General features: G+C 33.7%; 1 protein-coding gene across 3 annotated transcripts in view; it reads right to left on the bottom strand.

Annotated features, from left to right (window-relative positions):
- LOC143192862 (uncharacterized) overlaps positions 1-27,426 on the bottom strand; it is a 180,611-nt gene that overhangs the window by 12,827 nt on the left and 140,358 nt on the right. For all 3 annotated transcript variants that reach the window (XM_076398608.1, XM_076398618.1, XM_076398627.1), the window contains exons 13-14: positions 21,209-21,417; positions 1,817-2,014 (exon numbers count right to left, since the gene is read on the bottom strand). In XM_076398608.1, coding sequence (XP_076254723.1) covers positions 1,817-2,014; positions 21,209-21,417 — 407 coding nt within the window. The remainder of the gene's footprint in view (positions 1-1,816; positions 2,015-21,208; positions 21,418-27,426) is intronic.

Genomic DNA, 27,426 nt, shown 5'->3' with positions numbered 1-27,426 from the left:
TCTTGATTTCGGCTTTTGTTCTATTTTACGAGAACATTTTTTTTTGGCAAAATTAGCTTTCTTTAATCAAAAAGTGGTAAAATTGTTATTATGTGTTACAAAAATATCGCGTTGTATCACTTCATTTGAAACACAGTACGGAGCATCAATAATGGCACACAGCACTTTATTTTACAACCGTTGTATGATGGATAACAGGTCAATTGAAAAGTCCCCGGCCTACCATAGTACACATGTCCCTTCAAGGGTGATAAACTGATTATAGCGACCCTCCAACTTTCCGATACCATTTTTGTAATACGATTTGTCCTTCGCTTCAAAATAGCCCTCAGTTTCGGCGATGACCTCTTCCTTCCATGAAAATTTCTTCCCGGCGAGTATTGTTGAGATCTGGGAACAGAAAATAGTCGATGGGGGCCAGATCTGGAGAATACGGTGGATTAGGAAGCAATTCAAAGCCCAATTCATGGATTTTTGACACGGTACATTGTCTTGGTGAAGCAGTACTTTCTTTTTCTTCAAATGTTGCCGTATTTCGGCGATTTCGTCCTTCAAACGGTCCAATAACACTATGTTATAGTCGCTGTTGATGGTCCTTTCTTTTTCAAGGTAGTCAATGAAAATTATTCCATGCACATCCCAAAATACAGATGTCATAACCTTGCCAGCTGACTCCTTTTCCCAAGTTTTGTACCAGGTTCATCGTGTGCAGTCCACTCGGATGACTGTCAATTGGACTTCAGTTAATTTTCCTGGAGCAGAGTATTTTTTCTTTTCAAAAAGCAATATTTTCAGCAATCAAAGCAGCAGAATATCAGCACGCGAAATTCCTATTAATAAATTTTTTTCACAATAACAAAAGTTGCTTCACTCAAAATGCTATAATTCACAAACTAATGATCCGACAGCTGTCAAATTTATACACGCATCTTGAGGGTTGGGGCTAACTAAAAAACATATGGATTTAATCCTAGTAGCGCCATCTGTATGTCTGGTCGGGGACTTTTCAATTGACCTGTTAGTACTACCTATATTTTGCCGTAATAAACAGATTAATGTCATTGTTAAAATGAAAGAACCGTAACTTGATTGTTCAGTTATTTCTTCATTGATAAATTATTGTTATACAAAAGGTTTTGAAAGTGTTTAATTTATTCTACTTTGGATATAATTTGATCTGATATTTTAAATTCGTATTAGGAGACAAATTAACCGTTTTAAAAAAGCAACATTTTTCTATTAAATTCATTACATCAGTTATTAAATTCGTGCAAATTGAGATGTAGATATCAGCATTAAATTTGGAGTTTTCCTGAAACTTGTGTGTTATAATGATAGAATCGTAGTTTGATTGTTCAGTTATTTCTTCATTAATTTATTACTGTTATGCATAAAGTTTTGAAAGTGTAATTTATTCTCTATTATGTCCTTTTACTTTGGATATCATTTGATATGATATTGTAAATTCGTATCAGGAGACAAATGAACGAATTTAAAAAAGCAATACATTTTCCTAGAGGTATTAAATTTATGCAAATTGAGATGTAGATATCAGCATTAAATTTGGAGTGTTCCTGAACCATACGGCGCTATCCGGAAGTTAAGGGAGAGGGGATCCCGAAAGAGAGTCGGTTGTAATCCATTATGAGCGTGTGTGAGTGTGCGTACGTTTAGAAATTCGCACGCAATAGGGGCTGTCACATTGACCTAGATCCATATCCATAACGTTCTGGTGTGTCTTTATTTAGACGGGCGGTTGTTCCCCGCGGGGATTGTTTTGGAGCCGGAGGGGGATGAAGAAGTCGAAAATACTCACGCCATGGTAATATTCGTCTTCTGGCGTGGTGCCGTAACAGGGCCCGGACAGGTTAAGACTGTTTGGGGGTTCCTTGCGGGTGGGCGGCGGAGGCGGGACCTCGGATATGGGGCTGACGCAGTTGAGGACGTCGGGCGGGGGCCGGCATACTCTCAGCTCGACTTGGTTGGATGCGGTGCGTAATACTTCTAGTGCTTCCTGAAAGAAAAACACAACAAATTATAAAGCTCCTTCGCCATTTTTTAATAATCAATAAATATTTTAACGATGTTACATTATTAGCCCTCAATATGGATATGAATATTTTTTCATTAAATATAATCAAAACTTTCACCAATATAGTGATTTTTATTAACAAGGTCTACTAATTTTTGAAGGCTTTTCGCCATTATTTTACAGTATATAATTATTTTAACAGTTGCCTATAGTTTAATATAATACGACATACATATCTTAATATTCATCTAAATTTATTATTATATTAAATATTTTCAGACATTTTACCAGTCCACATTAATTTTCCTAATATTTAAAATATATATATTAAGAGAGGATCCTTCGCCATTTTTTCATAATTAATAATTCCTTATTGGTGATTCTTGTTGAAAAGAAGGAAGAAATTTAATAATATGAAATATTTGTAGAAGTATTTTTTTCTCTAATTATTTTTACAATATCCTTTTAATATTCTTTTAACCTAGTGTTTAATGTTGACTCGGTATTAAGTGTCTAGTGGCCAGTCAGTAATTGTAAGAGACTCAGAAGACACCCGGTCTTACCCAGCCTGGTTACTGGCATGATTGGGATGGTTTTTTCTTAGATTTTTTACACTTGCCTCTATGCTTACCACGACAACAGCAAAGAATTAATCATTTTCTTACATCTATAATAATCAGAACTATTTAGTATACAGCCTATTCAAAGATTATTTATATATGCGTAATCGAAATTTGTGACGTCAAAACATGGCAATGTTGCCGCATCAAGTCGGAGTTTTAGTTCAGTTTAGCTTTGGCATACAACAAAATTCTAATCTAAATAAAATAATTGAACAAAAATGTTATCAAATATAATTTATTTTAACATTATAGTACATCTAAAAACTACAGTTAATTATACAACCACAATACTTTATAGGTTAGAGTAATAACCTCTTATCACTATTGCTTTCAAGAATTTTGCATACGTCTGACAAGTGGACGATTTTGACAGGCTCATTCGTTTACGTGTTCGGACTAATCAGACAGCATTGTGTCTCTTTTTAACTAGTATAAAATGGGAAGGAAAATATTGTCTGATTCTAAAACGAATTTATAATTTGCGACAGGCAATACATTAAACATTTTAATGATGCATATATATATACATTCTGAATAGATTATACTATTTTATACTTGTATTAAATAGGCATACTATTACATGAAAAGCAACTATATCATTTTTGTTAATACTCATCAATTTCACTTTATAATTAGTCTAAAGAAAAAACATTTCACAATTTTTTACAAATAGGCAATATTTAGGATCTTTTATTGTTAACGCTATATACCTGGGTTAATATGAAGATAGATAATATTATATTAAATATACTTAATTAAATGTGATATTTTGTTGATATTTGTGAGAGAAATATATGTTATATTTTTTTAATGAAGTCTTTACTATATTTTGTTATTTAAATAAATACCTATACCACTATTGATGTGTATGCAAAAATATGATATTGCTTATTACCAGAGATGATTTAGAGTCTCGATAACTATTATGGAATTTATTAAAGAAACGACCCATCGCCATTTTCTTCAAAAAAGAATAATCGTATGGGATTAATACCTTAGTTTGTATTTCCTAAATTAAAATAAAACCAATCTACTTAAGCTAAAGTTAAGAATATACTTATACAATAAACAGGTTCGTGTGATTTGGTTCGCTTCAATCTTGAATATGTATGTCAACATGATGATTGTTTTTCGTAGCAGTTCCTTCATTTACCCTAGGGAAATATCATCAATTCCAGGAGCCCTTTTCCATTGGAGAAATTAAATTTAACAGGTCAATTGAAAAGTCCCCGGCCTGATACATAGATGGCGCTACTACAAATAAATCCATATGCTTTTTAGTTAGCCCTAACACTCAAAAGATGTGTGTTTAAATTTGACACGGAGCTGTCCGATCATTAGTTTGTGAATTATAGCATTTTGAGTGAAGCAATTTTCGTTATTGTGAAAAAAGGGATAAAAAGGAATTTTGCGTGTTGATAAAATATTGATTTTTGAAGGGAAAAAATACAGTTGAAGCAAAAACTTAGCTTGATGTCGAGTTTCCGGACACTGCCACAGGAAAATCAACCATGAAGGATTAGTATGCTAAGTTTAGACGTGGTGAAATGAGCACCGAAGACGGTGAACGTAGTGGACGCCCAAAAGTGGTTGTTACGACGAAAACATTTAAAAAACCCACAAAATGATTTTGAAGAACAGTAAATTGAAATTGAATGAACTAGCAGACACTCAAAGATATCAACTGAACGTGTACGTCATATCATTCACGAATATTCGGGTATGAGAAAGCTCTGTGTAAAGTGGGTGCCGCGCGAGCTCACTTTTGACCAAAATCAACGACGAGTTGATGATTCGGAGCAGTGTTTGAAGATTATCAAGCGTAATACACCCGAGTTTTTGCGTCGATATGTGACAATGGATGAAACATGGCTCCATCATTTCACTTCGAAGTCCAACTGACAGTTATCCGAGTGGACTGCACACGATGAACCCGCTCCAAAGCGTGGGAAAATGCAAGAATCGACTGGCAAGGTTATGGCGTCTGTATTTTGGGATGCGCATGGAATAATTGTCATTGGCTACCTTGAAAAAGGAAGGACCATCAAGAGCGACTACTACATAGCGTTATTGGACAGTTTGAAGGACGAAATCGCCAAAAAACGGCGACATTTAAAGAAGAAGAAAGTGCTGCTTCATCAAGACAATGCACCGTGTCACAAGTTAGTGAAAACGATACCAAAATCCATGAATTGAACTTCGAATTGCTTTCTCATCCACCGTATTCTCCAGATTTGACCCTCAGCGACTATTTCCTGTTCCCAGATCTTGAAAGAATGCTCGCTAGGAAGAAATATTCGTCGAATGAAGAGGTGATCGCCGAAACTGAGGCCTATTGTGAAGCAAAGCACAAACTGGACCATTTTTAAAAGGTGCTTTTAAAACTTCGACTCTGCGTGTGAGAAATGACAACAGAAAAATAATGCTTGACTTTCACACCATTTTTTTATAATCTGTAATAAATATTATATTTCATTTATTTATTATGTTTAATACATTTTTTACAATGTTAGCAAATAAGGTAGAAATAATTTTTGATGAAAATTATATACACAATAGAGAACAAATAAAAATCGAACGTTGCCTTGTCTTTGAGTTTTTATGGATTGGGGATCTAGAAGCCCGTTCCTATTTCTAGAAAGGGTCTATCGGGCATGAAATTAGGACCATACCGGGGCAGAAGCCATTTTCGATTTCCTTCGACTAATCCCCGACAACTATAGGGCGCACTATCGCCGCACCCCCGCATCCCACCGCCACCGGTTTGAATACCGTACATTTCGCAGGAGCGAGAAAAATCGTATAATTAAATAAACATCACCTCTAGATCTGCGAACTCGTTCGATATTCCCTTTTTAATTAAATCACGGTTATTAAGCTTTAGACGCCGTTGAATATTAATAAGAGCCGGGGCCTGGTACAAAATTGATTCGTTAGTTTTAACTTTAACGCTTTCTACGGAGTGAGCTGCCGCCGAACCTATCCCGGTCGAAATTTTATTAAGTTTGGAACAGCGGCAGCGGCATACGCGCGCATCATAAACCTCCTTTATTATTTTGTTGGCTCCCGAAGCAGAAAACGTTTCGGATGGTTAATTAAATTTTGCTATTTATTTATTGCCGCTGTTGCTGGCCGTCGTTAGCAGATAATTAATTTAATGATATTGAATAGAGTATCCGATACATAATGGGGGGACGGGTTAAAGTTCTGCGGCGGCCGCGTCACGCCATTAACCGAGCTGGGTAAGGCCGCATACCTTTTGGAACCGTTAACTTTGCGCGAGGACAAAAAAAGTTGGCGAATAGTGAATTAATTAAACATGATGTTTTTTGTGGTCGTACGAAATAGTTTCGAATTCGTTAGAAAAAATAACAAGTCGAAATACATATATTTTTTTTTGGGGTCATATAATCATATTTATGTTTATGTTCTTTCTTAAAAGTACGAAAAATGGCAACAAATTAAATTTAAAATAAAAATATTTTAAACTGTATAATGGAAAGGCTTAAAAAGTAACACTAACTTTACAAAAACCGAGAAAGTAAAAATCCAAAAACAAATGACAAGGAAACATACATAAAACTATATTGTCTACATAGTCCACCTATAAGATTAGATTTATTTATTAAAGGCCCATCAGATTCGTGGGCTATATAGGACGTATGCACTATATATATTTTAATATTACAGGATCAACAATATAAAGAACAAAACTAAAAGAGCTTATATATAATTTAACATAAATATAAGAATAATATGGAGTAAACAGTTTAAAAGACATAAGCTAACAGCAGTAGTATTCATAGTCTATTATATATTTTGGAATATATATTATATATTTGGAATTCAATTGTTCAAGGTTCTTCAATTGTAATTATTTCATGGATCCCTTCAGGCCAGAGTGGCTTTGGTAGGCTTGATTTGGTGCATTCAACTAGGATATGTTTGATGCTCAGCGGGGATCTACATTTATCAGAAATGGGCGGACTTTCTCCTTTGAGTAGAAACTCGTGAGTCTGTCGACAATGGCCTATTCTGAGCCTGGAAAAAATACCCAATTTACGCTTACTAAAGTTACAAAAGTTGATACCTTGGTAAAACTCCTCTTTTACCTCCCATAATTTGTTATTGGTCATTAAGTCCCAATTTAGTTGATCCAGTTTTTTATAAAGTGCGGTATGATATGTATTCAGATCCCTTCTCCAGTGCAGATAGTTTTCCAAAAGTGATCCTTCCTTTTTCCGAGCAATATGGTCGGCTATTTTATTACCTTCGATTCTCATGTGGGATGGTACCCACATGTAGATAATATTCTTGCGCCGTTACGAGCGGCAATGTTTAATTCTCGAATGTACATTATCAGTGGATGATGAGCCTGTGCCGATTTTAAGCTCTCAAGAGAGCTCATAGAGTCAGTGATTATTACCGCCGAGATCATATCTGGACTGGCTTGAACGCATTTAAGAGCCTTATATATAGCCAGCAATTCTGCAGTAAAAACACTCGTCAAAGAGGGCAATTTGTAATGTTCTTCCTTCAATGTTGATGTATATGCAGCTTCTGTATATTCATCGTTTTTAGATCCGTCTGTGTAAATCTGATAGTGTTGTAAATTTGATCAATTGCTTGAAAAGGGAGCGTACACTATTAGTAAAGAGTTAAGAGCATCCTTAGGAAAAAATATCATTGAATGATCAATGGCAATAGATACGTTCTGCCAGGGAGGTATTTTATTCGTGAATTTACAGATGGTAGGTATTTCCAATGACAAGCGATTGCAGATTTTCTGGAAGTAATAGCCAGACCCTTTGTACGTTTGTACTTTTATTTTGATACTACTGTTGATGGGGAAAAATGCCCATACTGAGATAGCCCCAGCTTGAGCTTTAACGAGCCTGCGTACCTTAGTAGCAAAAGTTCTCGTCTAGAATCTAAGGAAGAAATATCCGCCTCACGGAGTGGACCATCAATTAGACTTGTATGGTATGCTCCTAGAGCAATCCTTAGTACTGTGTTCTGGATTGAATTTAGTCTCTTTATATATGAGGGAGCCGCAGAAAGGTAACTCTGGCAGCCATAGTACAGCTTACTCAAAGTCAGTGCTCTATAGATGTTCAGACCACCTATAAGAGATAAACGTAGAAATAGGGTAACAATCAACAAAAAGCAGAAACATTAGTTGACCATTCAGAAAAAAACTTTCAAACAAAACGAAAGTGAAATTGAATATAATTAATCGTCTATCCATTCAATTAGTTACTCCGAAAGAAGATTCCCGGTTGATATCAATCCAAAGAACTCACCAGGCTATGATTTAATAACAGGACAATTGCTGCAAAATTTGTCAACGAAGGGAATTATAAAAGACACTAACATTATCAATGTCCCAAAACATATCCCAGACGTTTTGAATATGTCTGAAACCTCATTTAAACAGTTCCATGTGATATTCAGAACTTCACAAATAACAACTATGATTAGTAGTTCCATTTCTACTAGAAGACGATATTCTAGATAGAATTTTCATTGGTAAAAGATTCAATTTTACTTAGGTCCCGAAATATCAAAGTAAAAATATTTTTAGAGGTATAATTTAAAATACCTCTAAAATCTATATAATAATATATAATTTAAACAGTTCCATGTGATATTCAGAACTTCACAAATAACAACTATGATTAGTAGTTCCATTTCTACTAGAAGACGATATTCTAGATAGAATTTTCATTGGTAAAAGATTCAATTTTACTCAGGTCCCGAAATATCAAAGTAAAAATATTTTTAGAGGTATAATTTAAAATATCAAAAAATATATGGCGTCAGGACAATACTGTAACATTATATGTTTGCTCTAGGTGAAATTCCAATATTGTTCATCAGCTACCATATATCCGTCAGGTTATTTTTGGTATTATTAACCTTGTCTAGCAACAAAAAATACATTTATTGAACCGTGGATTAATTAAAATACAATGTTTTTTATTGTTTAAATTATTTATGAGTTTGGTAAAAAACTAATTAGTTTCCATGATTGATTAGCCATTAATGGACATCGGTGGCTAATTTTTATTTATTATCAATAATTAACTAGGAATAATTACCAATTTATTTGTCACAATTTTATTATACAGTAATATATAAGTGATATTTACTAACGTCATTTTTAAGTTTAATTATAAAATTTTTCCAAAAAGCGTGTTTATGGGAACAGGTGACGAATCAAGATTAGCTTGATGTTTCAGAGATCAAATATACAAAATGTATAAAAACATAATTTAGTAAAATTATTTCGGAGAAAATTAGTCTGGAAAGTATCCATAAACAGCCAAAAGATATACAGCTATTTGAGGGATGTAGAACATCCTATACCTTGTTGGATACCATAGGATTTAAGTGGTGTAAAGATAACCTACGAAGGGATTTAATGGAACTTCCAGATATTGCTTTTAAAAGAATACAATTTTTAAAACATATAACAAAATCAAGTAAGAATTATTCTATCAATTTATATATTTAAATGAGACATGAATATTTCAGAATGGTACATTGGGTTGCTCATGGCAAGATTATAATAAACATAGTGTAAATACAACAAAAGTTGATGGAAAAAGGTAAACGTTCGAATAACTATCGATTAGGTTTAATTAGGATTAGGTTAACAAGACAGGGTGATGAAAGAGGAAACAACTAAAGATCAGTATACAATTAATATACTTTAATTATAGGAAATTGTATTATAGAAAGCTTTATGAGCATGTGTGCTATTATTCAGAATATAAATGAATATTTGGTTAAAATGTATGAGGAAAGAAATATTACTAACTGTTTTGCAGATATGGCAAATACATTAAGGAGAAGGCAATGATTTTAATGTAGTTTTATCAAGAAAGATATAAAGGTATAAACTAAGGACAAATATAGTAATATCATAATGACTTCACATTACATCGAAGGAAACAAGAACTAAGCGTAAAACATAAATATGCTCTCTAATGAACGTAAAATACATTACTCTGATATACAATGGTTAATTAGGTGAATTAGGCCTTCGGTTGTAAAAGTTCAATGTATATATAAGAAAACAACTCTAACCTATAAATTATTGTGGTTGTATAATTAATTTGCTGCGGCAACATTGTGACGTTTTAACAGGTCGCGTGTGTCAACATTGCGGGGTTTTGACGTCATAAATTGAGATGGCGTAGGTTCACTGCTACTTTAGATAGACTACACATCTTGTTGGTTTCCACACAGACTTATTTTTATAATAGGGCAATGTAAATGGAAAAATGAAAAAGATCTAGTTGCTTATTGAACTATGGATGAACTTATAGCAAACTATTTAGTGGATATGTCATATTAAGGAAATATGTATGTGTCATTGATAGGGTAAATGAATATGTAACTTACCACGCTTATTTAATTAACATATACTTTACGATACTTTACTTTATACTTTTTTTTAAGGAAACTTTAATTATCTAAATAAAAAATTTAAAGAAGTTGTCATAAACGAATAATAATTCTCCAATTCAGCCTGGATTATAGATATCTTTTCGCTGTTCAAGCTGAATTAGTGCCGTTCTGGATCGATATTACGGTTTGGCTAGGAAAACTCCAATGCACCGGCCCATATATTATATTGTTGGCCGTCTAATTAAGATTATAGCAATAACTCAACAAACGGGAAACCTTTTAAGGCCCCGCGTGATTACTAAAACATCAGACGCAACCAATAAAACGAACCGAGAGCCCGATACCGGTCCAAAAGTGAGTTAAATTTCCGAATTAGGCGTACTGGCGGGTTTTTGGCGAGACCAGGGAGGCAAAACAGAACTGGATAACCTCCAAATCTCCCCCACCACGGCCGCCGTTCCAGCAACTCCTTTGATCGATAGTGCGAGAGCTTATTTGTTCCGCGCTGGCCGATAATGTTATTGCGAGAACTTTAGAGAAATCGCGATATATCGTGTGTACCTGTAAATTATTCCCGACCGGTGCCATGATTGCCGGGTTTCGATACGACACGGGCGGAAATGGACCTGAAAAATCGATATCGATAATGGTTTAAGGATTTTCGTGACTTTCGGTCGATTAAACGGTGTTCTAGATTCAAAGAATTCTTTCCCATTTCTATTATTACTATTATTAGTCGGATTAAACTCTGTTTGTTTGATTTTTTAATGAAAACTGATTGATTACACAAGTTTATTTTTAGTTCTTAAAATTATTTGATGCCCTGAACTCAGATCTTCGATCCGTAAAACGACCGTCAGCTGACGACGTTGCATTAAAATCATTTGGAACTTGTATCTTGAAAAATGCGTATTTGTAGTACTGTGGTTCCGCAATGGTAAACATTGACAAGTCATCGGTACTGAAATTGTTTTGCAACGCGTGTAGAACAAAGCTGTACAGGTGGTTACTTGGCGAAATTCACTCTATGCCAACCTCATGGGGATAACAGAAAAACCATGCAGATTATTGTTACTTTTCCTCTATATAATATAAATATCCCGACGTATCATCAGTGTCGAAGTCAGTTCTACGTACGGACAATGATGAATTACCAATTTGTCGCGATACAAGTGCAAAAAATGTGTTAAGAACTTCGCTTTACGCTACGACAAAAACTTACTCGGTAACCAAAAATCACCGGATTATAAACATGTAATCGACAATTTGTTACAAATCTATCACACATTTAAATTTTTCCTACAAAAGTTGAGATACACGAGCATGAAGAGCGGCTACGCCAAGATATCGATACTAAATATTTTGGTACTAATCAACGACGAGCCATTACTGTTGGATCCTAATGCATGAAATAGATCCCAAGAAGTCTAAAAGACTCAAGTCAAACCTCGTTAATTTCTGATTTATGCTTTTTAATCCAATAGATGGTCGTTGTTACTCAAATATTGTACAATAATGAATTTATTGAATATTTCGAAAACTAGAATCAGTTTAAAGAAGAAAGCCGCTGCATTTAACCTTATAAACAACTTTTGGCTGCTCATTCCAAAATCATGTATACCCTTGTAAACTAGTGACTTCTTGAATTTCGCACGCAATACCTTTAAACGAATCACTGTTTTCCTCAATTTCCATCATTTGCTAGACTACTGAGATATTTTTGAACAATCTGCGTCCCTTAGCTTGTGTTTGATAGCTATCCACATCGGAGAATCTTTCGATTAACAACACAAATGGAAATAATACATACAAATTATTTTATCTCCAAAAAAACCATCACCAAAAGCCGAGGAAGACTTGATAAATATTATGGATGACGTCGAACGCTCAGATCGATCAAAAGAAGTTGTCACACTAGAAATCGTAGGTAAAATCCATATAGTTTATTAAAAGTTTTTTTCGAAAATACGTCATCAATATGCTTAATGTATTAATGCCTGTCGCAATTTGAAAATTCGTTTTAAAATCAGACATTATTTTCCGTCTCATTTTATTCTAGTTAAAAAGAGACAAAATGCTATCAGATAAGTTAGAACGTGTAACAGAACTAGCCTGTCAAATCGTCCAAAGCAGTAGTGATAACAGTTTATTACCCTAACCTATAAAGCATTGTGGCTGTATAATTAACTGTAGTTTTTAGATGTACTATAATGTTAAAATAAATTGTATTTGATAACATTTTTGAACTATTATTTTATTGTACGTTAAAGCCAAACTGAACTAAAACTCTGAGTTGATGCCGCAATATTGCCGTACGTTGACGTTTTGACGTCACAAATTTAGATGGCGTATGTACAAAATAAATTTAAACAGACTATAGATTGCTTTTGGATAATGAAAGCACCTAGGGTGGCTGAGGCAGTAGGCATATAAATTGAGCGGACTCATACCGATTTCCTTAAAAAAAGGTACGATTGATATTGAGTTGAAACAAAAATTACCGCATTTGACGAAGAAAAAGTGTTGTTCCATCAAGATAATGCATCTGTACACACATGTCTGGTCACCATAGTAGAAAATCTATAAATTGGACCATAAATTATTACCATATCCAGTATATTCTACAGACTTAGCCCTCTGAGACAACTACTTGTTTTTAAACCTGAAGAAAAGGTTGGGTGGTAAGAGATACGAGTAGAATAAAAAAGTTGTCACCGAAAGGAATGCCTATTTTTATAACCTAATATATTTATAGTCTAAATAACGCTGGACAATTTTTGAATGTTTGGTCATAAAGCTAAACTGATATGTAGGTATAGCATTTTTTCAAATTTGATTTTAACTGATCAGTAGATTATGTTCAAACTCAGTTTCATTTGGTTAGTTTCATTTGGTTTAAAGACTTGTTCTAAATGATCGTAAATGTTGATTGTTACATGCCTAATTTACTTCTAGATCTCTTATAGATGGACTATGCAAATTTGATTGTTTTAGTTGCCAGTGGAAGATTGAAAGAAATGAGAAGAAACGACCAAACCTCGACGACCTTGAGAGATACTGTGAAATAAACCAAAATGTTGGAGAAAACTTGTATAGATTGCATACTTTTAAAAATAATTCTTGTTACAATAAATAAAATACATTTAAAATAATATCTTAGAATTGAATGAAATATTAAATATATTTTATATCGAAATGTTATCAAAATTGTATTGGAATACACATCACTAATTTAATTACTGTAGCAAGTCGAGTAAATAAAACGCGTTTGTAAATATGCAAAAATAATTAAAGCTTGATTGTATCGATGTACGTACGATACGTTCGGCAATATTCCATTTCATATATATGATCCGAGCTTTATTTTTATATGCCGAAAAAGAGGTTTATTTCAGAACCATAATTCGCTTCTCTTTGATGAATACGAATTTTTATTGATTAAATACAGGTAATGAATCTATAATCACATCTATAATAAAGTAAAATACAATAAAATAACTTCTAAAATATTACTAATTTAGTTTCTATGAAGACACAAATAAATAAAATAGATGATTAAAAATTAAATATTGTAAAACTTCAATTCATTTCGATTAGTTTGTTGATATTCTGTTATAATAAATAAAAACGTTATTTCGTTACAATTACTTCAATTTACCAAAAAATATATTTTTTTTAAATATCAGTCAAAAGAATATGGGCCAACAATATCGATATATCGATATTTTTTCGGCATCCCTAATACAATGTCATGACGATAATAAAACAAATCATATTAAAAATAGTTCAAATTATAAGTGTTGTCATAGATGAGATCAATATACTGCCAAATACAGTTTGTAAAAATGTAAAATTGATTTTAAACTCGGAGCTGATTTTTCCTTCTTATTTTATTCTAATTAGAAGGAGACAGGCTGCTGTCTGATGTGTTGGAATATAAAACATATCAATCTATAAAATCCGATTGTTGTTGGTAATGGTTGACCCTGTTGTCAAATATAAATATTCTTCAAAACATTAGTGATTACAAACCGGCAAACGTTATACACCAAAATTCTAAGCTAATGCGGCAACATTGCGACGTGCTGACATCATAAATTTGGATTTGTTACTATGGAGAACAAATTTAATATGGGCTGGACATACTCAATTAAAAAAAAATTCTATAATTTATATATATTTTGCTTTGCTATAAATTTTATATTTATATGTAAAATTAATTAGGAGTTTATTTTTTACCAACAAAACTTGAATGACTATTAAGAAAACAATGGATCCTTAATCACAATGATAATAAAAATCACAAAAATGATTAAAACGATAACAAAAGTTCGATTCGAATACCCATTACTAATTTTGAATATATCTTTTATATCAAGAAAACAATAAAATTATAATAAAAATATTAATAATAATAAATAATAACAAATTATAATAAAAATTATTTTCAATTAACTTTTTCTAAAATAAATCGATGAGGAAAGTTCGATTCGAACACCCATCACTAATTTAGTTACTATGGAGAATCGAACAAATAAAACCAGTCGTAAATATGCAAAAACAATAAAAGTATGTTTGTATCGACGCGCGATCCGTCCGCAGTGGAGAGTTTTAATTTCAAGTGAGCTTGCGTGTACCACTAATAAGTTACGGACCGCTTCTAAATTAATTTATTACCGTTGGCTGTCTAACTTTCCGAAATTCGCCTCACAAACAACCATATATATCAATTTCCCCGTTTCCCGGCCCTGACGACTTTCGTGTTGGCGAATGTTTTAAACCCACCCCGGTGTTGCAACCCTCCTAATCGCGTGTCATGATCGTATAATCTTCATTATCGCAGATAGCCGTGGCCGTTTCCTTCGGGCCCCCCCCCCACTCGACCGGTCGAATAAAAATCCTCCCTTGGTTGCGAGAAGGTGCTTAAAACAAGAAGGGAGAGATGTAAGAATTAATTACTACTACTAATGTTCAAAAAATAAGGTTCAGTTTCAGGGAAACTTTAATTAGCCCGGCAAATCCGGTTCATTTTGAGGTTTTTTTTCTTTTTTTTTGTATTTTAAAGTCTCCTTTTTACCAACGAGGGTTTATCTGGACTGGACCTACAGTTTAAGATGGTCCTCGGCATTAAGCTCACCGACTGGCGAGTGACCAACTTAGCAAATAATCCTAGGAGACATCCGGTCTTACCCAGCCTGGTTACTGGCGTGGCTGGGATCATTTTCCTCGTTGAATTTTACACTCTTGACTAGGACAATCACGAATATTAAACAATAACAAACATAAATTTACTACCATGTCTCAGCAGGATTCGAACCCTCGACTATCGCAACATAGTGGACCGTCCTGTCACCTTTATCACTGCGCCAACCAAGCCGGCGAAGATAAACTAAATAGAAACAGTATTTAATTGATCACAGAAATTTCCATTAATAACTAAATCCAGATTATTGGGCAATATCTGGTAATGACAGCATCCCAGCAAAAACATGGTTAAACATCATCAGCAAAGAGGATTAGTGGGCGAAATCTAAAGTTAACTGACGGAGATCGACGAATGACGAATGACGAATTTTTTTTTATTACTCTTCGTGGGTCCACAATCTGCCCTATTGGCAATAACTATTTCTTCTGTTTATATTATATATACATGGCATGTAGAAAATCACTTCATTAAGCAATCTTCTGTATAAAATACTATCTTAATTAATTAGTCTTATTCTAATGCTTATTCTAAACTCTACATATGTCCAGTAATCAGATCAGGTGGTGTTAAACGTTTTAGTCTACGCACTTCACTATCACGTCGCATATTTAGCTGATTAGCGAGTACATTGGGATGCACTGACACTCTTTCGAAGTACTTCACACAAACACGTTGGATTACACTCGTTATAGGTTCTAGAGGAATATCGCGTTGTATCACTTTATTTGAAATATAGTACGGAGCATCAACAATGGCACGCAACACCTTATTTTGGAACCGTTGAATGATGGATATATTAGATATGCTAGCGGTACCCCATAGTTGAATTCCATATGTCCAAATGGGCTTGAGTATAGACTCATACAGCAATACCTTGTTATCTAATGATAACTTGGATTTGCGCCCAATGAGCCAATACATTTGATATAATTTTAGTCCCAGTTGTTTCCGTTTAGAGAGTATGTGCTTCTTCTAGGTTAGGCGTCGATCTAAATGCATACCAAGATATTTAACATGCTCTGCTTGGGGGAGTTGACGATGATTGATATTCACTGGTGGACATGTTCTTCTACGCAGGGTAAACGTTATATGCGTAGATTTTGATTCATTGGCTTTTTATGCGCCATGTCTTCAACCATAATTGTATTTGCTCCAGGTGGGTTTGTAGGTTTATTGATGCTGTGACTGGATCTTCATCGGATGCTAAGATTGCTGTATCGTCTGCATATGTTGCCACAGTAGTTATTTTTGTGGTGGGCAGATCAGCCGTATACAGAAGATACAGTACTGGACCCAGTACACTTGCGGAACTCCTGAATATATGGGATTTAATTCGGTATGTTCGAATGACGAATGGATTAAAAAGTATTGTGGGCCGACAACAAAAAAGTGGTGCAACAATCCTGGACACCTGATAATTGGAAGAATATGTTTTGGTCCGATAAATGATTGTGTACATTGTTTCCTATAAACACCCGGCTTATATATGGAGAACCATCATGGGGAAGGTTCCGTTATGATTTGGGCGAAAAAATTGCGGTTCTCTCATTCACATAACTAGCTAGATTACTGCAAATTAATATCTCGACATCCTCAATCATCAAATTATTCCGAGATGATGCGTCCATACACACAGCCAAAAATGCTCAATTTTGGTTTGAGGATCATTCTTATTAACCTACTATTTTCTGATTTTATTATTAGTGCTTCGAGCAATAATTGTAGCAGACTGACCATACAGCGAGAATGTGATTAGAATAAGCCAACTTATTGCCAAAGTATTTCTCCACAAACTTTCAAAGTTGTTTACCCACAAGGCTTTCGGATTCTTTTTGAAACACCACCGAACGATGAGATCGTCATCAGCAGTTTCTATGCCGAACATGACATGACACAAAACAATAACAATTTGCTCAGAAAAACAGCCATTAAATCCGACCAAACAAAAACCGCCACCATTTTCCGGACAACCCGATACAAGACGCCCGTTAACGAGGGAGTCGCGTAACGGGCCCGAGGGGAGAATCGGAAACGGCCGATCGGTTTTTGTCGAGAGGTCGTCCGACGGTTCCGCGATGCGTCTTTGTTTTTACGTCCGCCGGTCACTGCGACATCTTGATCGCATTTCAGTTGGACGATTAATCTCCGGCTCTCGGACACTTTTGGTCCGAGGAACTTTTATCCGAGGACTTTTTTGCGACAGGCAAGTTGGTGGTCGTGGTCGAAATAACAAAGGGTCTTTTTGTTGGGGAGGCATGCGGGGGGGCTGCTTGCCCTGACCAAAGCGAAGCCTTTTTTCCGCTTGATTTATATATATTAGGTGTGTGAAAAAGTATTCCACAATTTTTTTAAAGATGTATTTTGTTATAAATAAATTTCCTAAACATAAGTAAATCATTAATGCCGTTTTTTTTGAACATATACAGGATAAATTAATATCAACCTCTGACATACACGATATTTATTTATTTATAAGGTATTAAGCCCCCAGTTGCTTTTAAAATAGCCACAGTTCTTCGCGGCATCAGCCCATAACTGTTCAATTCTTGAGCCTGAGCCTGATTAAACCTATTTTTATATTTTATCAAGAATGTGGGAGGTAGCAACGGAGCAAACTAAGGAGAAACACAGTGATATCAAAACGACTTTACAAGGAAACACTGTACCGAAGGTAATAAAATTAAACGTAAAAGATATATAGTTGTTAATTAGGTGGATGAGGCCTCCATTTGATACCACTACATAAAAAAACGCGCCTGAAACTCTAGCTCACATGTGATATGTAAATATAATAAAACACAACCCTAACCTATAAACTGTTATCACTACATAGTATAAAACAAAGTCGCCTTTTCTGTCCCTATATCCCTATGTGCGCTTAAATCTTTAAAACTACGCAACGGATTTTGATGCGGTTTTTTTCAATAGATAGAGTGATTCAAGAGGAAGGTTTATATGTATAATACATGCATAATATACTAAGGCAACATTGCTAATTTTAGAGGTTTCTAATGTGATGTCGTAAATTAACCTTTTTTTAGGCTTATTTAGCAATTAGCAAAAACGCTGCCTAACCCTACGAGTTAGATCAAATTAATGTACTACAGTATTGTACACCATAAAAAGGTCTACAAAAAAGTCCGCGATGGTATATGTTTATCTTTTAGGGATAACCCACATTAACCATTTTTATTGTTTACTTTTTACGTGAGAAAATGGCTTATTTACGAAGCTATTTTAAGCAATATGGCATTAATCTTTATCGAATTAAGTACCTTAAATACAGTGTGCAATTAATATAGATCAATATGGTTCCTTACAGCATGTAAATTAAACAAATATTTTGGGAGATATTACAAATTTAAAATTTGCGTTTAAAAATGTGTAATGTAATAAAAATTGTATGAATTTAGATATTCCAAAGATAGCAGGAAATCTTCATAGTAAGTATAGGGGAAGAGGAATTGTTTTACTCCAAATTTAATGCGTGCAGGCCAAGGGCAGTAATGAATGAAACAAAAATACTGGATCGATTTTAATCATGTTTTCATTGAGTGACATAGGCATATATATTTTATGCCCGTGCAAAGTCGGAGCACGTTCATATTTTTTCTGTAGTGTATTTAATTTAGTATCAGCATTGCACCCGTGCAAAGCCGGTGCGGGTCGCTAGTATCTGTATAATTAATTGTAGTTTTAAGTCCTTTGATAACATTTGCAATAGATGTACTGTAATAAAAATACTGTTATTAAATAAATTAAATTTTATAACAGTATTTTTTAACTTAATAATATAATTATGTAGCAGTATAATTATTTTATTTATATTAGAATTTTGACATACCACGCCAAAGCCAAAATGAACTAAAACTCACGAGTTGATGCGGCAACATTGCCACGTTTTGACATCATCAACTCAGATGACGTGAGTTCAGTGCTATTTAGAATAGACTATACATACAACAACATGTGACATATTGCACGATGCTCACATTATTTTGTCTAATCCCTGTGTGATACCAAAGTGTATGTATCTAATTTATTGTATTTGCTTTTTATATATTGAAATACAGTACTATATTTTACATATATGTGCCAAAAAAATATGCACCAATATTGCAAAAATATTCCTTCTAATTTTATTCTAATTAAAAAGAGATACAATGCTGTCTAAAACGTTCGAACATGTAACCCAGTCAGTCTGCAAAAATCGTCCGGTTGGTATATTCCGTAAACGTTTTGGCGCTTTTATTGTTTTGACAACATTTTATTTGCTCCTTAATATTTGTGATTATTCTGGTTGAAAATACCGAGGCCAATAAATAGTCAGCCAGAAATAGAACTTCGAGCAAGAACGAGATAATGAGAGCCCGTTCTTACTACGAAAATACGCTAGAGAGGTAAGTATTGAGACTTTTATATAATATTAAGCTGCTGAGGCTTTTGTTGGAAATATTTTTATTGGGTTGCATCTGCACTGAATATTAGTATGAACACATGACTAAAATTTCTCAAAAAAAAAAAACAAAAACAATGTAATTTTGGATTCACCGAAAGGAATGTGTCTACATACCTTCATGTTAGTTATATTCGAGATTATATATGAAATGTATGAAAAAAATAAGTAGTTTATTCAATATAAATATAATTTAAAAAATTTTTCTTTACAGAGGAAAATGTTAATCTAGAAGGTCATCAAGAATGGTAATCAAGAATCCATAGAAATATACATCTCTTCGAGGGACATGTTCTAGGACATGTAAATATATTAGGGATAATACAGTGACCAAAATCTAATTTTATGAAGAGAAATGTACACAGGCAGTACATAGAAGAAACTAAGGAGAAACACAGTGATATCAAAATGACTTCACAAGAAAACACAGCTACAAAGGAAACAAGAATTAACATAAAATAATAAATATGTTGTCTAATGAAAATAAAATACATTACTTAGATATACAATTGTTAATTACGTGGATTAGGCCTCTAGGGGATACCATAGATGGTTTGGTTTAGTTTGGTTAGGTTTAGTTCATAGTTAAAGTAAATAAACATTAATAAAAAAGATAATAAAATAACTCTAACCTAATTGTGACTGTGTATAATTAATTTTAATTTAAGTCTTTCGTTAATATGTGCATTAAATGTACTATAATGTTGCGTATGTATATTATATTACGACGTTTTGACGTCATAAATTGAGATGATGTGAGTTCATTGCTATTTTGGATATACTATAAATTATTATTCATAGTTAAAAAAATATATATTTTTAAATTTTATACTTGTATATTAAATATAATAACTTTTACTTATTTTTATTTTTTTGTGTATTAATTGCCACTATCTAATTTATCAATTATGTTTATTTTATTGCGTTTATAGTTATTTACACTATTATCAATTTATATAAGAAAACCTGTATTCATGTATTGTAAGACTTCAAAACTTTGATATCAGTCATTAAACAGAACAATAACGTTAAAGTAACTAAAATTATAAATAAGTAGAAAATGTCTAGGACTTGACACTTCAACTTAAGTGAGATTTTCACAATGGATAAAAAAGTCCAAAGATTTGTCTTAAATTGCGCAAAAGTGATCGAAGAGAGTAGAAAATTGGCATCACTCTAATCAGCCATAAATGGCCCCAGCTAAGTTTAGATTCAATGAAATAAAGGAAATGGTGACTTTCTTTACTAAAAACTTAATAAATGTCGCAAAACAGTCAACATATTCACCTAATATGTTATTGTTGATTAACAATACATTTGAGATAGAAAGCCTCCTTCGAAAATCAATTAAAAAACAAAATGACGAACGAAACAGCGCCATCTATTATCGAACAACAACTTATTATACGTCCTACTTATTTTCAGCGTGGCAATTTCGCGTAATATACGGAAATTAGGGCTAGGATTTTACTCACATAATTTGTTAGGCCTGTCAGAGGCACGCCGTTCGCCTCCAGTAGCAGGTCGCCGACGTTCAGGAGGCCGCAGGAAGAGGCGGGCTGGTGGGGGAACAGTCTTTTGATGCGAACCAAGCCCGGCCAGGAACCGGCGCTGTCTATACCGCCGGTTACGCTCAGTCCGAGTCCTCTGGATCCTTTTGCCAGCTTAACAGCGAATGTGCTTTCTGAAAAAAAAAATCAAAAAGTATTATATAACAATATATTAATAATATTTACAAATACAGTAAACTTAATATGTGTTTATAACCATATATTAGGCATATAAAGGGCTATTATACAAAGACTGTACATCAAAACAGTACCTGGAACATTTGCTGACGACACAGTTATAATGGTTATAGAAAAATTACAAATAGCGGTCAACAAGATCTACAAATGGACTAGAGATTGGAAAATACAGCATAATAACTCCCAATCTGTCCATGTTAATTTTACGTTGCGGCGAATTAATAAAAACTAATGATATCACTGATCAGATGCCCGATTCCTCAAGCAGAATCAACTAAATACTTCAGAATATATCTCAATGGTACGTTAAACTGAAAACATCAGGTGAGGCAAAAAGCAGAGCAAATTAGACACAAAGTCAAGCAACTGTACTGGTTAGATACTCTCAACTTGATCTAAAACCAAAGAGATCGATCATAAAGCCAATTTGGACTTATGGGATACAAATATTGGGTTGCACTAAACCATCAAATCAACTAGTAATATAGTGCACCAAAAACAAGCAAGTTCTATGATTAATTACCAACGTTTATTGCTACATAACCAAAGAAGCGCTGCACCATGATCTCGGAATCAAATGGATACACGAAGTGATCCAATCACAGCAACGTGGAAGCACTACAGCTACTGGACAACACGCAAGAAATCAGAAGATTGAAGAGAACCAAACTACACGAACTTCTTTAGGGTATAAGTGTATTCTTAACATTAGTTTAAATGGTTTCATTTGACTTATTAATCCCGTATACGCCTTGCTTGTATATTAATGCAAATACAACAGAACAGTAGTAATAAATTAATTTATAAGTTACTAGCGACCCGCCCCGGCTTCGCACGGGTGCAATGCTGATACTAAATTAAATACACTACAGAAAAAATATGAACGTTGTATATAAAAACATAGCGGCCCGCTCCGACTTTGCACGGGCATAAAATATATATGCCTATGTCACTCAATGAAAACATGATTAAAATCGATCCAGTATTTTTGGTTCATTCATTACTGCCCTTGGCCTGCACGCATTAAATTTGGAGTAAAACAATTCCTCTTCCCCTATACTTACTATGAAGATTTCCTGCTATCTTTGGAATATCTAAATTCATATGGTTAATGTGGGTTATCCCTAAAAGATAAACATATACCATCGCGGACTTTTTTGTAGACCTTTTTATGGTGTACAATACTGTAGTACATTAATTTGATCTAACTCGTAGGGTTAGGCAGCGTTTTTGCTAATTGCTAAATAAGCCTAAAAAAATAGGTTAATTTACGACATCACGTTAGAAACCTCTAAAATTAGCAATGTTGCCTTAGTATATTATGCATGTATTATACATATAAACCTTCCTCTTGAATCACTCTATCTATTGAAAAAAACCGCATCAAAATCCGTTGCGTAGTTTTAAAGATTTAAGCGCACATAGGGATATAGGGACAGAAAAGGCGACTTTGTTTTATACTATGTAGTGAAGATTGTAGTAATCTCAAAGATAGTAAAAAATCTCAAAGATATATATGCTTATATTAATTGAAATAAAGTGTCTATAATATATATATATGAGTAAAACTCTGGGAAGTTAATTAGTTTATACAGTTTTACATATTGTTTTCCTTTTTATTAACTTATTAAATAAATAATTCAGTTTGAGTAATGTTGCTAATAAGATTAATTATTAGGTGCTTGTATGTATGATAATGATGTTTTTATTTTAAAAAGGCACTTTGCTAATATAAATTGGTGCTATATATATTAACCAAAATATTTTCGATCATCTTTTACAGCTTTTGTGTTTTTCTTCTGGTGGCAACATGGTGATTCTTGTGACGCATGACCGTGCGTTGTCATGCACGAGGAGGATTTTGAGTCTGTTACTGACCATTGTTAATTTTTTGAAATAATACTTCGTATCCAATTAATATCGATAGGCATGTGCAGCAATAGTTTAATTAGGCTTTAGCAGCTGCCAATATGCTACACATTTCTGATTCATATGCACGCAAGTCTATGGCCAGGAAAATTACGCTTCAGTGTCGATGTAGATGGTTCTCCTGGAATAACCCATGACTTTTTACACTTTTTTGTTTTTGAATTGTGATCATAGATATCTTTTTTATTGCCTGTTACCAAAGGTCACAAAGAGCTCTTCTTTTTTCTGGACAAACGATGTATCCACTATGATGAAACGATTAGAAATGCCATTTTCTTTTTGGGTCTTCCCAATAACATGCAATCATCAACAGTGGATGCATATCTGAAAGGAACTTTAAAAGTTTCAGCTGCTTTTTCGTAAAATGTATTGATTTTTCACTATTTTTCATCACTATACATTTCTAAAAGTATTTGGTGGATTTCGGAAGCAGATTTCTTTTCAGAAACGAATGCCAAAAGTAATGAATTCAACTTTCAACGCCAAATTCTATGCATTCTATTATAATTGTATGTACAACTCTATGCTGAATCACTCAATAATGTTAAATCTAAAACTGTTATTTTTTAAATAGAGCCTGCCAAAATCGTCCGATTGTCAGACATATTCAAAATTCTTGAAAGCAATAGTGACAAGAGATTATGACTCTAACCTATAAACTATTGTGGCTGTATAATTAACTGTAGTTTTTAGATATACTATAATGTCAAAATAAATTTATTTCATAACAATTTTGTTCAATTATTTTATTTAGATTAGAATTTTGTTGTATGTCAAAGCCCAAGTGAACTAAAACTCAGAGTTGATGCGGCAGCATTGCGACGTTTTGATGTTTAAATGACGTATGTACAAAATAAGTTTGAACAGACACACAATTGACTGCGAGTAGAGATGGAAAAATATGAAGAATAATAAGGTACACCATTTCTCACAAGAAAACCTTGAATCCAAATTTAAAAAAAATTGCTAAAACAAATTCACAGCATTCTTATGTTATTGTTGAGAAGACATAAAAGCAGCTGAAGTATTAATAATAAAAATATTTCCAGAAGATTAGACAAAGGAAAAACGGTGCAGCCCTTTCACGATAGAACAAAGAACACTAGCGTCGTTTAGAGAGGAGGAGGGGGGGGGGGAGGAAGAAACGTCCGGGAGAGCAAAACAAAGGAACTTCTTTGCTTTCTTTCGTGGAACAATTTAAAATTCTATTATTTGGAAAAATCTGACCTGGAGCGACAGCTGTGTGTCGGAGGGGCGGTTGAGAGCGGCGCGGAAAACTTCTCTTAGCGCCGCGGTGTCGTTAATGGCCTAGAAAAACGAGAAACGAGAGCCTCTGGTAATTTGGCCGGTAATGGCCGAACTTTATCGATCGATGAAAAAGTTTCCGTAAATCAGACGATGTGTCTACAGGTCGGGGACGGCTTTTCTAGTTGGAAAAGTTCGCGTCAAACTTACTTCGGCTTCGTCTTCGGAAAACAACCGGCCGAACTATACAGAGAGCAATTAAACCGACTGGAAATATCAGATTGCAGTCGAAGTTTTTTTCTCAAACCTAGACAATTACGGATAGTTTTCGTTCATATTACGGCAATAACGTCTGATAAATTTTATCGAAAAACCAATCAACGTTGTAATAGAAGAATCGTGTAGTTTGTATTAAAAAACACTAAAGTGTCAGATAAATGAACTAGCCTAAAGAATTTTCCTTTAAAAAAAATAACCTTAAAATACTTCTTTAGTTAGTATTATTATAGTAGCACAGATGGCGCTAGTTTAAACAAATTCTGTTAAAATTTCATGATATTCTATTAATAAGTTTGTCAGTTATTGTGCTAAGAGTGACGCTACTTATGTTATTTTCAAAACAGTGGACCAAAAAACAGTCCTGTGTTTTAATTTTACACTGCTTCTTCATGGGAAAATACCTTTCAAGAGAGGCAATGGCTTCAAAAGTGTTGTAAGGGCTCCGCTCCACCAGAAACAGCAATGAAACTTTGGTTCGATGCAACGATGAAAATGTTGAATTATTCACACAACATTTAGCTAACGTCTTTCAACCGAATAATATAGCATCTTTATCGGATATAAAGCCTGTTTATCAGCCCGCTGTAACTGTAAATCTGATTTTTTCACCGCCATAAAAATTCACAACAACCTCAATCCTAAAAAGTCTCCTGGAATTGATGATATTTCACCTGGTTTATTGAAAAAGCTGCCACAAAAAGCAATCATCATGTTGACATACATATTCAATGCCTGTTTGAGACTGAAGCGTGTTCCGGAATGCTTAAATGTTGCTCAAATAATCATGCTCAAAAAACCTAACAAACCGGCGGTTAAAACGTTTTTTGCTATTTATTTAAATATCAGATATCCAATTTTATCATGGAAAAAGATATATCTTTACTTAAGATTGTAGAAACAGTACAAGTAGAAATCAACAAGATATACAAATGGACTAGAGATTGGAAAATACAGCTTACTAGCTCCAAATCTGTCCATATTCATTTTGCGTTGAGTCGAAATGACAAAAATCTTATTATATCATTTATCGGGTGCCCGATTCCCCAGATAGAATCAGCTAAATACCTCGGCATCCACCTCAATGGTAAGTTAAATTGTAAATATCATGTTAGACAAAAATCAGAGCGGATTAGATTCAAAGTCAAGCAACTGTACTGGTTAGTCGGAAGATACTTTCAACTTGACCTAAAATTAAAGGGATTGATTTATCAGACATATGTATAACATATACTTCTATTTATATAATATTTATTTATAAAATTAGATGATTAATACAATAAAAAAAGTTACCCTTAGCCTGGTGAATTATAGCTCATCAACCTATTTGATGTGCAAGAAACTAGATACTTGAATTGGGCTGGTTCCATGATAGGATTTGGTTGGCACATGTTGAAGGTTTGTATTTAATTAATATATTTATTTGTATTTTGAAAATATATGCTCTTACGGTAGTTTTATAAGCTCATTCTTTCTGTTGGGTTTTCATTCGAATTTTGTAGGAATATATGCAGACCTCATGCGCTCTTGTTAAAGCAACTAATTCCATTATATTAAAAATAATTTCCATTTTATTTGATAACTGGAAAGAAAGTTATTAGGGTTAAATATACACACAAAAAAAAACATATGAGGCCTAAACTCCAATTTTTTTAAATAATGTTATTTAGTTCGATATTACGTCTATGACACAATATAGACGTAATTAAGGTAGTTAAAATCGTGAATACTTAGATCAGAATGGTCTTCATAGCAATACATTATCGATCTTCAAACTATACTGGCTGGTTCGCGCCTTGCAAGATATGTTTGATACGTTTCTCAAACTATTTTTCTCTCTCGAAACGGAAATACACATATTGTTTGAAGTGTTTATTAATGTATCACTGACTCCATATATAAATGTCTTTATAAAACAAAAATATATTAAAATAATGGATACATAAGTATGTCCTTGGAGTGTTCTAAAAACTGAATTCTGACAACAGAAGTCTGTGGGAAGTTGATCTAGGCATGCTTCAATGATTTTATGGTTGTTTGCAGCGTTCTATGCAGGAAATGAAATCGTTGTGATGCTTATGATTAGCTTAGGAAAGTTGATGTCAGACGCAAATCATGGATATATAAGTTTCCTGCTATCTTTGGAATATCTAAATTCATACAATTTTTATTACATTACACATTTTTAAACGCAAATTTTAAATTTGTAATATCTCCGAAAATATTTGTTTAATTTACATGCTGTAAGGAACCATATTGATCTATATTAATTGCACACTGTATTTAAGGTACTTAATTCGATAAGGATTAATGCCGTATTGCTTAAAATAGCTTCGTAAATAAGCCATTTTCTCACGTAAAAAGTAAACAATAAAAATGGTTAATGTGGGTTATCCCTAAAAGATAAACATATACCATCGCGGACTTTTTTGTAGACCTTTTTATGGTGTACAATACTGTAGTACATTAATTTGATCTAACTCGTAGGGTTAGGC

The sequence above is a fragment of the Rhynchophorus ferrugineus genome, unplaced genomic scaffold (assembly GCF_030347505.1).
Source record: "Rhynchophorus ferrugineus isolate W39M unplaced genomic scaffold, kcgeb_rfMv2 rfM1, whole genome shotgun sequence".
Lineage (NCBI taxonomy): Eukaryota > Metazoa > Arthropoda > Insecta > Coleoptera > Curculionidae > Rhynchophorus > Rhynchophorus ferrugineus.
Note: the sequence above shows the minus strand (reverse complement) of the source record. Positions and strands in the feature narration are given on the sequence as shown.